Consider the following 19,299-nt stretch of genomic DNA (forward strand, 5'->3'; position numbering starts at 1 on the left):
TTTCTTCACGTATATCTTGTCAAACTCGAGAATCTTGTTTATCAAACCCAGGAATTTGGATGGAATCTTAAATAGTACCCTTTATTTAATCCACAGGGGTGGCTTGTTCGCATTCTGTCAACTCACCACCCCCGTTCAGTTTCGAAAGATTATGGATATATTCCCTATAAGGGTAGCTACGAGTGTAATTAGGAGGCAAGGGTTGTGCAATCTTCAGCCACACCTCTCTTGAATCAGTACTGCTTGAGTCTAATGGCAAGGAGAAGTCCAGGATAACTGAAAACAATGTCGTAATAAGAAGAGAGGACATACAGCGTTGCTATTCTCAAATGACCACTCATTTTAGTACTGACCGTGCTCAACGTTGCTTAACTTGGGTGATCTAATGGGAACCGGTGTGTCAACATGATTATGCTCTATATACTATATATATATATATATATATATATATATATATATATATATATATATATATATATCATCAACTATGTAAAATCCTTAATAATTCACGGTTGTATTCCTAGTATTGCCTGTAATAAGGATTGGACCTTTAACCTTCAGAAAAGTGTTACAGAGAATTATACATTACCAAATGCTTTATCTGTTCTGCCAAAGGGCATTGCGATGGCTGAAACGTTCTCAGAATAACACTCAAGGTGAGAATAGTAATCGAAATAATTATTTTCATATCAATAAAATTATGATATAAGCAGCATACATAATTTTAAAGGAAACACCTTAAAGAAATTAGCAAAAAAAATAACAACAAAATTTATTGTGCTTTATCTATTTTCATTAAAAAAAGGTAAATATTTAATAAAAAGTATAAGCTTATAAGTTAACATAATTTTCATGATGCTAACTTATAATGAGAATTATAAGCTTATAAGTTAGTATAAATATTGATTTTGAGCATGGTAGCCATCTTGTTTAACGTAAACAAGCAGCTAAATAAATATGGTAAATTTAATCAGAATCGATACTTATCGACTAAAAGGCTTATAAATTATGCGTAACATATATTTTTCAACGCAAATATGTCATAAATGATAGGTAAACCACAGCAAATTGTTTTTCTTTAATATTATTAATTTCCCGGTACTTCTTCAGAGAAGGTACCGATGCTGAGATAATAACGATTTTTTTATTATTTAAAAACCTATTCTTTACATGGGGGCGATGTTTTGTAACTATACTGTACTTTCACCTGACAATTTAATACGCAAAAGATAACCGCTAAATTTGAATTTTACTTGAAAATACTATGAAAAACATAGCACGGTACCCTCTCTGCATCAGTAGTAATTTCCCAACTAAGCTGGGATTTTCACGCAGCACTAAAGCAAATAAGATCTAGATCACTGTTAAGATGACTTGTTCTGATCCTGTGAACTTCTATGAAGTGTTTCCCCCCAGGCTTTACCTTATCCCTTTGAAAAATGTTTAGGGTATTTTTATTCGCTTGAGACACTTCCGCCGGTAAAAGAAAACCTATTGTTTTTTACTTATTTTAAAGGGAATGGAGTTTAAAATATTTTTTTGTTACAAATTGTAATGCTTATGAAAAATATTAAATGAAATCTGTGAGGGAAAAGAAAATAGATCGGAGAAGAAATTTAAAAGTAAAGCCAAGTCAAACCTGCATCAGAACACTGCGAGGTGCCCTTCAAAATATCATTGCTGTTAAGGCACAAAAGGGCTTTGTATGCTTTTCCTTCTCCGCAATTGGACATGTCGAAAGATTCGGCCTCCTCCGTCGAAGACTGCACCTTCGGCCCTTCTATAATGCATTCTGACAGATTCCCTATGGTGATTGGCTGGAAAGGGTCACATTTGCAATGAACCTTTTCGTAGAGGGGATATCGCAGTCGATTCTTACACTCCGTAAAGAATTTGCTCTGATCTGTAAAAGAAACAAAAAGAAAAAAATCTTATTAGTCCGTCTATATTGCTTCATTGTCCATGTTTTAGATATGGAGAACTTTAGTTAACAGTCGAGAGATCGAAAACAAAGCATAAAACAAATAACGGTTACTAAACGCAAGAAAACTTTTTACCGTCCTGCATGTGAAAAGGTTTTAAAGTTGTTGTTTTTTTTTTTTTAATTCAATTGTTTTTATATCTGCTAGTTTATTGACGAACAATCCAATATGGCTGCCGTCATGGCTTTTAGCTTTTATAGAAATAAAAACATTTTTTAGTTGTAAATCTTTTAAAATGTTAGCAAACACATTAAAATTTACTTTGCGATCGATATGCATATTTTTACTAAATGTTTTGATTTTTGTCGTTTCTTCAATATCACGACAAACGCAGTGGTACAATTAACAAAAATGTCCAAACAAAACTATCTTACAGAATCGGATGCATATTTCTATAACTAACCCAACTTCCACCACCACTAAAATGTTGTCTCAATGATCGCTTTACACTCGGTAATCTTTACACTCCAGTCGACTCTAGGCCTTAATGAGTGATGACCCCCTTGTAAAAAAAAAAATCAGAAAAAAAATCACTGTTTCTCTTTTTGAAGAGTTGGATTTTCTCTATATTAGAATCCAATTTTGTACCTAACTCTCCTCTAGTGAGGAAGCAAATTGTTTTTAGCAATAAATGAGTTTTGTTTATTTGTGATTCTAAGGACTGATATGAAAACGCTAAACTAGTCATCATCATAATCAAGTAAGAAGGCAGAGAGAGTAGCAAACTTGGTTGAAGCGAGTCTCCCTAAATATGGAGGTCTGTACAGATCTGAAAGGGAGAAACAGGCCAAATATCAAGGCTTCATGTATGATATGAAAAGAAAGTCTTACGGAGATATCAATCATACTAGTTATTATTTTTTTTTATATAATTCTTTTTTTTATTCAATTTTCACCTCAAACAAGGCACAGTGCCACTTTTAAGTAGGGGAGCTGCTATCGGGAACATAATTTGCGGGGGTATTATGAAGGCATATGAGTGGCAAGATATCTGTTCACATTACACTTGAACTTTTACATGCTAGTACAGTTGGGAAAGCAGAATCCCAGAAGGGAGTTCCAAAGTCTAGCAGTTCTGGGGAAGAAATTTTTGGAGTAGAAGGCTTTCTTACACCTAGGGATTCCTACTGTGAAGGGGTCGGATTTAGCTGCTTGTCGGGTTTGTCAGGGGTGGTCACACCGAGGGGGTACAAGTGCTTATAGTTCATGAGAGCATTCACCGTTAAAGTACTTGTAGAACAGGCAGAGGGATGCAACATTTCGTCGATGGGACAGAGGCTGAAGCTTAGATGACAGTTCACGACCTATCAGGTTGACAACTCTCTTTTGAACCCTGTCAAGAAGTAAGAGACTAGTAGTAGATGCACCAGCCCAAATGTGACAACAGTACTCCATACATAGGCGAATGGTGGCCTTGTAGAGGTACAGGATACTTTCAGGCGTATGTAGTTTTCTAGCATGGTAGAGAGGGCCCACCTTTTTCACAGCAGTCTTGGCAATGCTCTCAATGTATCGATTCCAGTTCATGTTCCCTGTAAACATTAGGCCAAGGAGTTTAAAGGAAGTACTTTCCGGTAATGTGTTCTTGGCCATTGCTGTTGGTGGTCGAGAAGGTTTCTTGTAATTATTGAAGGAAACAAGCTTAGTTTTGGCAGCATTGAATGTGACCATCGATTTTTGTTCTCATTCCACTACAGATTGGAGGTCATTCTCTAGTGTTTCTGCCATTTCCTTTTATATGTGTTTATTTGTTTTCTCCTCGTGCCTGCTATAGAGTGTTTGTGAGAGGGGTATATTTGCTGATGACACCACAATTTTATCAGGGAGGTTATTTATGAATATCAAGAATAGGGCTTATGAAGAAGAACCTAAAGTCCTACCTAACTAATATTCCTGGTGAAACAAGTGTAAAAGAGATCCAAACAATTGCACTTCAAGGAACAGCGAGGATACTAAAAAGAGCTCTCGGTTGGTTTCAATAAAAAGCAGGAGAATGTTGGCAGCTGGTTTGGCTGCCCTATACCCGCATTGCAATCTTCAAAGAAAGAAAATTAAAAAGAAAAAGAAAAAAGTAAGAAGACCTTATGTCATATTAGTTAATAATAAGGAAAAGCTTTGCCAGATCGTAGATTTTGCCTTTCCAGCAGATCACAGAGAGAATATCAAGGAGACAGAAACAAATACAGAGAGCTCAAAGAGATACAAAAGATGAAGAAAGTGCTCCTACGATTATTTGTGTTACCTTGACTAAGAAAAAAAAGATTGGGAGAGAGTGGAATCAGGGAGATGGCTGAGAAGATACAACGGATAGCAATAATGCAAACGGCTGAAATATAAAGGAAAGCCTATGAACGCTAATCGGACATATAGAGGCTACAACATAAGTAGAAGAAAGAAACAAAAAAAAATGGTAGTGTCAATATCAACTGGCACAACACCAAATGGCCGTGAAAGGTTAAAGAAGACGAAAAGACTGAGGAGGGAAAGCACTAACCAGACTTCCACTGGATAAGTGCGAAGAAGATTGGAGCTTTGGGGAGGTTTATTGCCATCTAAATTCCAGTGAACGCCACTCGTCATTGTTAATAAGAAATCAGTGGTAAATCGCTATTGCAATAACGCAAATTCATTTGCAAATGTTATCAAAAGAAGTGGAAAATACTGGAAAACTAGGGAGGCTTGTTGTCCCCTAGACCAGGGAATACCCCAGGTTGTTGATAAGGAAACATCTTTGATGATGACCTGTGTAAAAAAAACTCTTTGTAAGTAAATAATAATGATAATAATAAGAATGCAAATAATAATAATTAGATTTTTTTCAGTAATAATTCTATGACATTGATGATAAAAGAAACTGAAGAGATCGAGACAAATTAAAATTCTGTGTTAAGCACATCTGAAAGTGATTACATCGTTCTAAACAGTCCCCATTATTCTGGTCGTTTAATAAATGGTATTTAGCACTTTACATGGTTGAAATCGCTTGCCAATTATCTACCGTGAAGAGTTCCTTAATATCTCACGGATAATTTGATGCCGAAACAGGGTGAACCGGTCCCTCCAATGAAGAGCAATAGCCTGTTACACAAGCTAACAATTCAGCCAGCAGGTTCTAATGTCTAATTAATGAGATGGCAGCAAGCATCTGTTGCCAATAAAGAAGAGATTGTTATTCTAACCCCAAATGACACCAAGTCTTCACCAATTCTCATCCTCTCATCTTTCATTATGCCTTTTCTCTCTCTCTCTCTCTCTCTCTCTCTCTCTCTCTCTCTCTCTCTCTTGTGTGCTTGACTGAGTTCCAATCCTTGGTTCACCCTGTAAAACCTTCACAGCAAGAACCCCTCTAGCTACATAAAAAGAAATAATTATTATTTTCTGCATATGTGTATTTAAATACAAACAGAACTTCCATGAACAATTTCTTCGTAGAACATTCCATCTGTGGAACAAAATCCTGCACGGCTGTTTCCCAACTTACTACATTATTATTTTTACGTTTAATATTAACAGATAGTGTTAGATATTGACCGAGTAATGCCGAAAGGTTTTAAAATGTTTTAGAATAATCTAAATATTAAGAATAAGTTACATTTCTAAATTACCGTAAATAAATATCTAAAGAATCTTTGTTCATGGAATTGTTATAATAACATTTTTATTAGAACTGCACGCCTGTGGAACTCTCTTGCGTTGACCGTCTTTCCAGCTGACTACAATTTGTTTATCTTGGACTGGAAGACTACCAAATTCCTGATGAACCGTCCCCTTAACTAAACCAATATACCAAATTTCCACTATTAACGATTACTACGATATTATCCCATTGACTACTGTACACTGAATAACCTTTATCCTCGAGTTGCCTCTAGGTCTTGATAAGTATTGAAATCTATGCAAAAAAAAAATTTAGTTGACAACTTAAAAATAAAGCCGTGTAAAAACATCAGGCGATTATCTTAGTAACGTATGCTATGACGTCATTTAGAAGGGGAGATGGTATTTTTTGAGATACATGGAAATTGTCTATCTCCGTCAAACTCTAAACACTAACTAGAGAGTAAAGCCGACTAGTCGAATGGCTCAAAGCAGCCGGGGAAGTGAGGTGTCCAACGCCTATCAAATGTGATAGTAAGAATCTAGGAGGAGCGTTGCAACTTTCCAAAAGGGTGGAAGAAAACACTCTGGAAAAAAATGTTGCCGAAAATAAAACCCGAGGCTCTGTCGTTCTTAGGATGAATCTTCATAGCAACTTCCCGTCAAAAACAAGATGGACCAGTTGAAACCCCAAATAAGTGTTATTCGTCCTTTTTTGGTTGTAAGTATATTTATGTATATTGTTTCCTCATAAACTGTATTTAAATGTACATACACACATAACGAACTCTGTAAGAAAGTGCATATGAAAATATCAGTAGCTGCAAAAGACAGATGGAAAACGAGTATATTAGCAGTAGGAGCAATGTTTGATCGCGTGTGCGAATTATAAAGTGTGGGCAAACTGACATGAAAAAAAAGGAGAAAAAGGACACCGAAAATTCGACGCCAAAGGAGACAGTCGTGTAAAGTGAAGGGGAGAATGTGCCGGCTGTGGCCAGCGTGCGATGGGAAGAAAGAGAAACGGGAATCAGATGACATGGACATGTGGCAGCGAGAGATTTTTTTAGTGGTGTCAAGGCAGGATAGTAACGGTAATAAATAGTATTGTGTTAAAAAAGAAAAAAATGCGGACTTATTTATTTGTATTTGTTTCTTATGTTTGTTTCTGCAATGTTACAACTCTAAATTTGACCGTTTAGCGTTGTAATCGTCTTAGTCAAACACACGTATATACACCCGCATACAATCTCACCACTAAATGATAAAAGTTCATAAATATATACACGATTTACATTTCCCCCATGTTATACAAACTCCAACAACATAACATTCATTCTGGTAGTCCTCACAACATTATATATATATACAATATATAATAAATACGTAATGTAGGTAACTGGATTACAGTTTATATATACAGGGTGTCCATAAAGTCTGGCTACATAATGTAGCCAGACTTTGTGGATACCCTGTGTGTGTATATATATATATATATATATATATATATATATATATATATAGTCTTTGAAGTTTAAAACTATACAAAAAAATATTTTTTAAGGTTAAAATCATTCGTTAGAAAACCATCTAGTCAGTAAGTCATTTAATCACCTGCAATCACTGCATCAACTCGCTCTCGAATTTACTATAATACCAATAATTTATTTTTCAAGGGATCATCAGTTGTTTACCATGAAACACTGTTTCGGGGATTTAAAAACAAAACACTATATTACATCATGGCTCCCCAGCAGTGTTGATCAAACATATATATATATATATATATATATATCAAATCCAAAGTAGCTAAGCAGCGGCTTGGTTCCCACCAGTTTTGGCAAATAGCAAACAGGATCCTGAACAGATGCATGCGTTCCATCCCAACCATCATCAATTGACCTGAGGTCATCTCATCAGCATCAGACAAGGCCAAACTATTCGCCAAGAACTTTGCAGCTAACTCTACCCTCTGCGACGAAGGGCATCAACTCCCCATATTTCTTCCTACAACAGACAACACCTTACTCAACATACAAATATCTGTGCATGAGGTCGCCAAACTAATCAAGAACCTTGATCCCAGTAAAGCAACTGGCCCAGACGGCATTCCAATTATAGTATTGAAAAAGCTTCGACCAGAAATTTCCCCCATACTTACAAAACTGTTTAAGCGTTGCTTTAAGGAGAAATGCTTTCCAACACCCTGGAAAACCTCGTCAGTATGCCCTGTATTTAAGAACTCACGTGATAAGTCATCCCCCTCTCAGTACAGACCAATAAGTCTCTTATGTGTCATGAATAAGTTACTGGAATCCATATTAAATAAAGAAGTAGTCAACCACCTCAGCAGAAATAACCCCCTTAGTGACATGCAATATGGTTTTTGTTCTGCTAGATCTACAGCTGATGTGCTAACAGTTATATCCTATAGGATTAGTGAATCTCTCGACAAAGGCTTCCTTTCTAGGACAATTGCTCTTGACATGCAATACCTTATCGAAGGCCTTTGATATAAGGGCCTACTTCACAAGATTTCCAGCTACGGTATAACTGGAAATGTTTTCTCAATAATTAAATCATTTCTCTCTGATAGGTTCATAAGAGTAGTAGTTGATGGGCAGCAATCAGAGGCCCACAGTATTAATGCTGGAGTCCCCCAGGGGTCCATCCTTGGCCCAACTCTCTTCCTGATCTACATCAACGATCTCCCAAAACACACACTTAGATGGTCATGTCATCAACATAATTCATTTGTTGACATCTATGGCAACACATCAAATCTCCTCTGATCTTGAGCACGTAGTTCAGTGGGGGAAGAGATGGTTGGTTACTTTTAATGCATCTAAAACCAAGTTCCTATCTTTACATCATTAACGCTCTGTTCCTCATCTAGCATCAATTGAAATGGATGGCTCTCGTCTTCAGGAGATTGTCAAAACATGATGCCTCCCTGATTTGACCTTTACTCCTGATCTTAAATGGAACACATACATCAAGTCTGTTGCCAAGATCGCTGAGAAGATGGTGGGATGCTTCTACCGCTCCAGAAGATATCTCACTGCTGATGCAATTCTCTATCTGTATAAAAGCAAAATATGTTCAAGAATGGAGTACTGCTGCCACATCTTGGCAGGAGCTGCTAAAAACAGCCTATCCTACCTTGACAGAGTACAACATAGACTTTGTGGCTTAGTGGGGGATGCCCTTTTCTCTTCCCTGCAGCCTCTCTCCCACAAAAGAGACGTTGCGAGCCTGTCTTTGTTTTATCTTTATTTCCATGGCTAGTGCTCGCCTGAGCTCCAATCTCTGGTCCCCCCTCGCCAATCTTTCACGATAAACATCCGTCTATCTGAAACCACTGTCAGTAATTTCCCCCACTCTTTATGTTCATGGAATCTACGTTTTGATTTAGGCACACATAGCTTTTTTTTCTTAGAAGTGCACGCATGTGGAATTCTCTTCCGTTTGCCTGTTTCCCACCTGACTACAACTTAGACGTATTCAAGTCCAACATAGGCAATAAATAGGAATGTGACTTTCTTTAATTAATCAGGAATTTGTTTAAGTAAGACACTTTATCAAATCCCCAATACCAACTATTACTACGATATTATCCCATTGATTATTATACACAAAATAACCCTTATCAAGGCCCGTAAGCCACTCGGGGAAAAGTGGTAATCCCCATGTAAAAAAAAAAAATATATATATATATATATATATATACACTCGCTATACACAGCACAAAAATAGTTGCTGCTCCATCCTCTATAATAATTAAATTCTCCCCCATCCACGTATTGTTTTGAATCGTTCCATGGTGTTGTTCATCATCCAACTTATGATCTCTTTAATACTTATCTCCAAATGATAAGCGGTGACCTATTAGTAATAGAAAACAGCAAAAAGAGCTCATTTCATTATTTTTACATTACCTTTAAAAATCACCTTCTTGGCCTTTTGGCTAGGAACAAATACTGATACTACACATCGACTTTTATGTCCTTGATCAGTGGAGGAGGAATCCCTCGAGACTGAGGCAATTTTTATTATCGTTCCTATGCAGAGTGCCCCTTTTTGGGGAGCTGGATTTTCCCCACAAAAAAAAATATCGAAATTGTGTCTAACTCTGCCCTCGTGGGGAGGCAATAAATAGCAAAAAAAAAAAATCGCCTACCATCTACCGGTTAAAAGCATCAACTGAATTAATGTGACTTTCTTTAATGCTTTACTATGAGTTTCATTTGGTTTGCATTAAGTATATATAAATGTAAATGTTAATATTTTTTTAATCATTTTAACGTGGCAGAACAAAATTGATTATGGTTTGCTATCAATACTCGGATTTTCATTTATGGTGTCACAAAACTTTGGACCAGACTTGTAAATGAGGTGTTTTGACATTATTTTTCTGAATTTCTCAGGTGAGAATTGGTCATTCAGATTATTTGGATACTTCGGGCTACTGTTCTCACCTCGAGTCTTATTTTCACAACAGAGGTTACATAAACCCAAACATTGTGGACATGACACTCCAGATGAGTATAGTAGTCCAAAAAATCCAAATAACATGGGGCGAGTGTTATTTATCCATTCATTTATTGTGAACTATTATCCTCATCTTCTAGTTTTTGTTTCATGACGTTTCGGCCAACTATTCCTCTGGCCTTCGTCAGGTAGTTAACCTTGGCAGGATAGGAACTCCGAACCTTCTAACTGCATCCTTAGCAATTACTGCCTTTCATAGTTGTTGTCGTCTCACTACGTTTTGGCCGACTAAGCCTCTGGCCGACTTAGTGGGATTGAAATCGCTATCTTCAGACAATGCTCACCTGGAACAACAACTAGAAGATGAGGATAATAGTCAGCAATAAATAAATGAATAGATAATATAAATCATTCCTCTCATTAAGAATTCCAAATAAGTTATTGTTCATGTGAGAAAACTGCCAAATTTTTTGATTTATTAGACGTGCGTAACAATCTAAATACTTTAAAAAACTGATACAATATGAAGATAGATCTTGAAACACACACACACGAACATATATGTGTATGTGTACACATATATGTATGTAAGGGGGGGCGATTTTTCTCAGGGAAAATATTTTTCTAGACGCTAATAACCGGATTTAATTACCATTAAAAACAATCAAAAAAAAAAAATACATGTAAAGTCATCTAGGACCTCGTGGCGTTACGGTTAATGTACTTGACTATAGTACATATGGTCTGAGGTTCGAATCCTACAACAACAAAGCTACACTGATGAGCAGTAGTACCGCCAAACACATGTTCGTAGATTACTGTTTTATAAATCAAATAATAAATTAATAATGTTTGTTTATATATATAATATATATATATATATATATATATAACAAACAAACAAAATCTTACCTTTCAATTCCCGGTGTCTAAACTTATATCCGTTGCAGCCGTTAATGCAACTGCTAAAGGGTCCCCATTCGGTTAAAAGGCATTTTTCACTGCATGGAACAAAGCACGGTTCAGCAACATCAGGCATAGGGCCTACATATTCCAAACAGACATCAGGTGCGTAATAATTGTGACGCTGATCTCTGCATGTAACATCTGAAAAAAAAAAAAAGTTAATGAATATTCCATACCAAGAAAAAAAATAAGTCCACTGATTTATATATATATATATATATACTAGCAAAGGAGCTCGGCGTTGCTCGATCGTAAAATACGCGTAACATAGATTTCATATTTATTATCAGACAGTTAATTATCCATCGATTATTTCACGTTTTATTGTACCCAATATAGTCATGATTAGAAAAGGTTTAAAAAATATATGATTTGAGTGCTATCACCTTCTAGCTGATAGCACTCAATATACATTGTTTTAACAAAATCAAGACATCAAGGAATATGCAACAAATAGTGTATTTCATCGTTAGTTACAATTGTTTCAAGAGTATTCGGACAAATTCAAACATTATATCGTTTGAAAATTTTCACAGCCTTTCCTCAGTCTTATTAAATAAAAAAGCACTTTAACAATGAACAGTATGGAGTCCATTTTCCTTATGTGAAAAAACATGGGAAAATATTTTACTTGCATCTCATCCTTCAAAAGTTTTTTTTTAAATCATATATATTAATATGCACATATATGTATATGAACCCACACACACGCACATTGGAACGATAAAATTATCTCCATAGAAAAGACGAACTGATTCCATTTCCCTTTGATGAAACCGGTGTTCTTTGTTTTTGTTGCCTATTATGCTAATTAGCCAGTTCTGTACAAATCCCAAGAGCAATAGGAACCTCCTCTCATGTTTGAAAGTGACACAATGTTCAATATATATATATATATATAGACTCGGAACTGTCTGAGTTCCGATTCTAATTATCTTGGCCGCTTTTCTTTATTCTTCATCTTTTCAATTTAAAATCAAAATATATATTTTCACAAAAAACACCCGTCAGGCTGAAACTTCTGTCAATGATTTTCCCCACTCTTTATCTGTGCCTAAGTCCAAACGTAGATTCCATGAGCAGAGCTTCTTTCTCAGAAGTGCACGATTGTGGAACTCTCTTCTGTTCGCCTGTTTCCCAACCTGACTATTTTGGATTTGAAGAAATCCAAGTTGTGAACAAATTCCTGACAAACCTCCCCCTTAAGTAAGACACTCTATCAAATCTCCAATACTAATGATTACTACAATACTATCTCATTGATTACTGTACACGCAATAACCCTTATCCCTGAGTGGCCTCCGGGCCTTGATAAGTGGTGACCCCCATGTAAATGTAAATATATATATATATATATATATATATACATATATATATATATATATATATATTAAGTAATGTGATTTATAATTTAAAAGTTGATTTTTAAATTTTAAAAATTTTACAAAATTTAATTAAATTAAAAATCAGTTTCATAAGAAGGAACAACAACAAAGTCAATTATCTGTACGATCGTTTCGGAAATCCGTGCTTTTTATTTGTGGTATACATGAAGTCACGTAGAATAATTATACATAGTTTTTTTGGTAAGCACGGTCTCCTCATCAGCAAATTGAGGAGGATTTCTATTGAATTGAAAAGACACCAAAAAAAAAAAAAAAAAAAAAAAAAAAAACTCTCTCTCTATAGATATTAACTGTAGCGTCTCTAAATCAAAATACGCTAACGGAAACAATTTACTGCACGAGCGTCGCCCTTTTAAAATTCATCATTCAATAAAATAAAAAGCTATAGCAAACATCTAAATGACTACTTTAAATACAGTTCCTGATTTCAAAAAAAGAAAAACCAAAAGGTAATTATATATCTATATATTTTTAAATCAAATTTATTATGTAAATTCAAAAATATATATATTTTTTCTACTCATTTCTATCTCTAACCTATACCAATTTTCTTATTAATTTTCTTATAAATTTTAAATCCAAACCTTTTACTTCAATTTTTCAGATTCATCTGCCTTGCTTTTAATGCTAGGTTTATTTTTGGTGTCTTTTCAATTCAATAGAAATCCTCCTAAATTTGCTGATGAGGAGACCGTGCTTACCAAAAAAACTATGTATAATTATTCTACGTGACTTCATGTATACCACAAATAAAAAGCACGGATTTCCGAAACGATCGTACAGATAATTGACTTTGTTGTTGTTCCTTCTTATGAAACTGATTTTTAATTTAATTAAATTTTGATTTTTAAATTTTAAAAATTTTAAAACTTTTAAATTATAAATCACATTACTTAATATTGAATTAGCTCTAGGACATTTAACTATCGAGCTTATTATATATCTAAATTACAACGAGCATTTCCTGTATTTTAATTAAACTAGTAATTTCACTATTACATTAAAATACACTTAGCTCTTTAGACTATTATTCTAATCTCCTTTAAATTATATATATATATATATATATATATATATATATATATAATTACAAGATTTTGGTGGACAAGCTTACAGTAAGAAAAAAATCATGAATTAATAAGTATATATTAATTCAATGATTTGGACTACTGTTTTCATCTTAAGTGTTATTCGAACAACGTTTGGTTCGATGTAACCAACGACCTTCTTCAGATGTATTTTGCCAAACTCGTGAACCTGCACGGAATTTCGAACAGAACCCTTTATTTAATCAACAGTGGTAGCATGCTGTAATTCTGTCAGTACATTGTAATTGTATTCTTAGTATCGCCTCCACTCAAGATTGACACGCTTTTGGAGGTTGAAAGTTCACTCACAAGTGAGATTTAATTTATACAGAATTCCTTACACCATAGATACTAGGTAAAATTTAATTGTAAGTGACACTGTTTTGGAGGTTGAAGGTTCAATCCTCAGTGCGGAAATTCAATTGCAAATTACTTAAAATGTTTGGCCCTCTACAAAAGAATGGCCTCCGGTCTTTGTAAGTGCCGTTTCAGTTGACTTGGATTATTTACACATTCCGCGCTACTCTTTCAGAAGCTGCCATAAAGGTATTTCAAAGAGAAAACTAGGAACATTACGACCGTTTCACACGCCCAATCTGAAAATAATTCGGCACATATATTGGAAGTGGAATGAATATGCTTGAAAAATATAATTTGCTTTCAAGTAGAATAAAGAAAAGACTTATCCGTTTTTCTCTATAGTCATATTTAATATCTTTTATTGATTTCACTTTCATAAAGAGGAAAACTGTATATTTAATAAATAAAGTAAAGTCAGCCTCTGTATCATGTCTTTGTCCTGAACAGTGGTTTTACTATCTATATATATAATTAAGGCGTGACAAATGGTTTCGCTGAGTCCCTATTTGTGTGATACTGTAACATGGCATAGATGGGGAAAACAAGACTTTAGAGAAAGAGAAGATAACATTGGAGATCACATGAGTCACGTCACGGCTATACCAATGAGAAAATAAATGTTGTTGCTACAAAGAACAATCGAGTTGGGGTTATTTTTTTATTCTTTGTCTAGGTCTCTTTTCCGATTGAACCTGCATGCAACGTGTGTTGGTTCCAGGACAATGTTACAATATTTGGACATGTCATTCGAGCAATATGGGATTCATCATGTATTCCTCAATAAATGCTAAACGAACTCATTATTCATTCCAGGTTTGAATGTTGTTTTTGCAAAGCTGAATTACAACATTTATATCTGAACATTTTAAGGTAATTATAGCAATGAGGAATTTCCCTTATAAGGAAAGGAAATTTTTTTGATTACTGGATCACCACTTATCCCCTCAAGTGTGACACTTAAAAAGAATAAAAGAATTTCAACTGAAAGATGAGGAACACTGTGAGTACTAATATTGATCGAACATATTAACTGTATTTGGTTATTCGTAGAGTGGTTTATGTCCAGAATTTGAAGATGACAATGTTGGCTTCAGCAGAAAAGCAGTTCTGTAGTAAAGGGTTTCACAGATGAGAAGACCTTGCAAATAATCTCTGGCCATATTATGTGGATTCATTAGACTACTGTTCACATCTTGAGTGTCATTTTTACAACGTTTCGGTCGATGTAACCTCCAATCATCTTCAGGTACATTTTTCGAACTTGGGAATTTGAATGGAATTTCGAACGGAAGTCTATTTATTTCATGGGTGTAGTATTCTGCAAGAACCCGTAACGCCGTGGTTACAGTGCTTGGAAACATCAATTGTAAAAGCGATATTCTCCGGAAGGTTCAATTCTCAGTGTGGATGACCAAAAAATACAGTAGTGAATTACTTAGGACTTCTATCCAGTCATGGCTGATGGAACAAGAGCATGCTACCCCCGTGAAGTATATAAAGGGTTCTGTTCGAAATTCCACCAAAATTTCTGAGTTCAAGAGAAACAGTCCCGGTTTTGAAAAGATGCCTGAAGAAGGTCGGAGGTTACATCGACTAAAATATTGTGAAAATGACACTCAAGATGAAACCATTAGTCCGATGAACACGAATAACCAACCCTTATCTCAAAAATTCAGAAACATGATCTCTTGCCATGTAAATAAGTATCAATATGTTTATTGATGTATGTTAGGGGCAACCATTTTAATATGTTGTAATATGTCTATTGATGTGTATGCATGCATGGATATGTAATGTGTGTCCTATTTGTATTGTTTCCTTATGGAACCTGATTCCCCATCTTTAAGTGATGAAAAATTAAAGATGAAGAAACTACAACTGTCTTATCTCCACGTTTCAGAGATGTTATCATACAACATACATTTGTCATGGCAATTCCACCTGGCACACGGCACATGGAGCGAAAAAGCAAAGTCTTTTTTTTTTTTTTATTGTGATAGCAATCTTTTAATTTGTTTTTTGTTTTGTTTTATGTTGTTTTTAATATTTTATAAAATTCCAGAAAGGGATATATTTGCTTGAAGTAAATGAGTGGTAGCGGCTACAGTAATCAAGTAATACAATCTTATAAGTCGTCTTAACCAACGGTTGTTTGTAGTTGTTACTTAGCTTACATTTCGGCTTTTGTATGCTTCAACTTAGGCTTTTGGCATACCTTTCAACGTCTTCTCAGTTTGTTTCACTCGTCCTTATTTATGCCTTACATAAGGCAATCATATTCTTGTGTGAAAGAACCCGGAAGTGTATAGTGCATTTTTTTTTTGGATTATTTACAGAAAGTTAATTGATATCTTTGAGCGCACCATCCCAGGACCTTGACAAGTGGTGGGCAATTACTAAAGAAAAAAATAGGGTAAAAAAAAATGATTTATCTTGAACTTGATTGACTTTTTAATCAACTTTCCAAAGTCTGTGTCGTCCCCTTTTTATTATAGGGTTATATCTACTATTTTGATCTCTGATAAGAATACAGATGAGAAAATTAAGATTATTATTTTTCGTAATAAATAAGCATTGTTTGCTTGGCGTCTCTTAGTCTAAACGTTTACTACTCAGCTGACAATGTTTTTCCACTGTCAACTGAAAAGTGAAGAGGTCACATGTCATTCTTGAGAAATTAAATCAAAAGAAATTAATTGGAATGTGTGGGAAAAAATCGAACATGAAACAGTAGCACACAGGAATCGCATATAAATTCTCCATTGCACCACCAGGAATACATAGCCGAGAGCACACTTTCTTGCCTCGACAAGGTATAAAACCAACTAGTGGGAGATGTCCTTGTCTGTCTCTAATAGAGAAGAGCTTATTAATTTTTCGCTACTCTATTGTTATTTTCATTGTAGATGGTCGGCTATGCTTTAATCTATCCACCAAAATCCTGTAAAACATTCACAACTCGTCTAACTACAACCACTGTAAATATTTTTTCTTCCTTCATCTGTATACCTAAAACTAAACGAACTTTTATAGATTAGAAAACGGGTAGTTATTAGTGTCGTGGTATTGTGTTTAAAGTATTTTCTTTCTGTTTCCCTGCTTATAACAACATGGTTATAGTCGTTTTCAAGTCTAATGTAAACAAAGTTGTGTTGAGCCATCCTCGAAAATAATCACAAACATGCTCAAAGCACGTGTTATAGTAACTTGAACAGTAAATATTTAATCTTTTATGTTAAAATTGACAGTCGTTTTTTTTAAGTCTACAGACTCGAAATTTGATATACAGGGTATTGAGATTTGGGAAAATCGACATAATTGGTTTTCGGCCAGAAATTTGGCGATTAAGGGGTCAAAGTTCAACGATTTCACCTTTGAGAACTCTACCAAACTCCTCCGACAATTTGGAGTCTAAACACTTGAAATTTTAGATATAGGTTCCTTGGCCATGGATCTAACTTAATAACTTGATTTGAGCCCAAAACAATAAATATTTAGGGGCCATAATAGGGGTCAAAGTTATAAAAATTTACTTCTTTTTTTTTTTGCTTAACATACACCTCCAAATACCCAGGCAACGCCGGGCTGAAATGCTAGTATATTATATATATATATATAAAGAAGGCTGCACGATTTTACCGCCAAGAAATGTCGAATTCACTGTCGTTACTAATACATAAGCCTTTAAATACAGTCCTAACCTGATAGCTAAATGTTTTGGTTTCGATTCTTGCTATGCCACCTAACTCATCTTTCTTTTTAAAACTTTGAAATCACAATAATTATTAATTGTATCCAATAAATGAGAATTGGTTCTAGTATAATAAATACAAAACCTACAAAATTAAAATATCATATTTAAAAATGTGCTCAATCCAAGATCATAGTGTGGTTCCAACAAGAAAAGTGTATGTAATAAGAAATACAGTTACTAACGTTTATTTGTTTTTAAAATGTGTCTGTAGACTTAAAATTGACAAAGTTATTGCTTAGGAAATGTACACACACATATACACAGACAGACAGACACTTTATATATATATATATATATATATATATATATATATATATAAAGTACCCGTCGTTGCCTGGGTTCAAAAACAGCCTACAGAAAATGGACTCTGATTTATCAAAGTATGATAGGTTATGAAAAGGAAGGATTGTAAAGAGATAGCTTCGAATTTTGGGGTATCAAATCCAAAGCCAAATATGATGAAAGTAAAAATAAAATAGATAAACCCCATAATTTATTATACCATACCTGTTCACACTGAAACACTTATCACAATATTCTGTGGATCTATATTAAAAAACCTTGTTAAACTTTGTGACATATTTCCATTCTATGGAGGTCAGGTGGTAACGAACACCCCATAATTTTATTATACCATATTTCTTCAAACTGAAACATAATTATCAAAGTATACTTACGCAGATAGATATGAAAAGTCTTTATTAATGTTTGTGCCTATTTCCATTCTTGTGAGGCCAGGCGCGAACGCAGACCCCACAATTTTAATGAATCATCATTATGCCAGATCATACATACCCATTCCTGTGTCTCGATACATCTTCTATCATATGCGATCAGTTTTCTATAATAGTCAACCATATAGGAGCCTATTCGTGACCAGACACACACGCAGACGTTCAGCTTTAATGATTTATATACACACATATATATACAGATATATATAATATAAATAAAAGAGACGTTTTTGGTTATTAATTTTGTTTTTGATCCTTTCTAACTTCCAAATAACAGCGATTGGAAAGTACTATATATATATATAAGACATATATGGGTATATATGCACAAATCTCTCTCTCTCTATATATATATATATACCTACAAGATTCAAGCAAGCAAGGACACCCGGAGAGTAAACAGGATTTTATAATTATTAACATAGTGTAACCCGAATAGAAGAGACTTCTCCAATTTGAGACCAGAGAAAATCTCTCTTATATCCGTTTTTCTTATATCTGAGTCTCTTATATCCAGGTTACACAGTGTATATATATATATATATATAAGAATACTCGTCCCAAGAGAGATAAAACTGTTGCATACGACTTTTCTGTCCTCATACAAAGATTAAATTCAATATATAATAGTACTATACCTTGTCTACCCGGCAATATGTTTCGACCAAGCAAGACCGGGAATATGCAGCTAGTATAGTTTTAAAATTTGAAAGACTTCCAAAATCTGTGTGTGCGTTGGAGAACCAAAACTGATTCTAAAACAAAATAGAATAATTTCTTAGAATTATGAAGAGTTAGACTCATAAAAGCTGAGAGAGCAACTTTTCTTCATCTTTTTTCCTCAAAAGTGTCGATTCTATCATTTTCGCATCAATTTCTCTGGCAGTTTGGCAGATTAGTTTGATTTTTCTTTTTGGCAGA

General features: G+C 34.6%; 1 protein-coding gene across 1 annotated transcript in view; it reads right to left on the bottom strand.

Annotated features, from left to right (window-relative positions):
• LOC145284538 (thrombospondin type-1 domain-containing protein 7A-like) overlaps positions 1 to 19,299 on the bottom strand; it is a 1,985,627-nt gene that overhangs the window by 267,858 nt on the left and 1,698,470 nt on the right. The window contains exons 16-17 of the mRNA XM_080133436.1: positions 10,983 to 11,177; positions 1,640 to 1,903 (exon numbers count right to left, since the gene is read on the bottom strand). Of these exons, the coding sequence (XP_079989562.1) occupies positions 1,640 to 1,903; positions 10,983 to 11,177 (459 nt within the window). The remainder of the gene's footprint in view (positions 1 to 1,639; positions 1,904 to 10,982; positions 11,178 to 19,299) is intronic.

This window comes from Euprymna scolopes, chromosome 9, assembly GCF_053919585.1.
Source record: "Euprymna scolopes isolate OS-2025 chromosome 9, ASM5391958v1, whole genome shotgun sequence".
NCBI classification, from domain to species: domain Eukaryota; kingdom Metazoa; phylum Mollusca; class Cephalopoda; order Sepiida; family Sepiolidae; genus Euprymna; species Euprymna scolopes.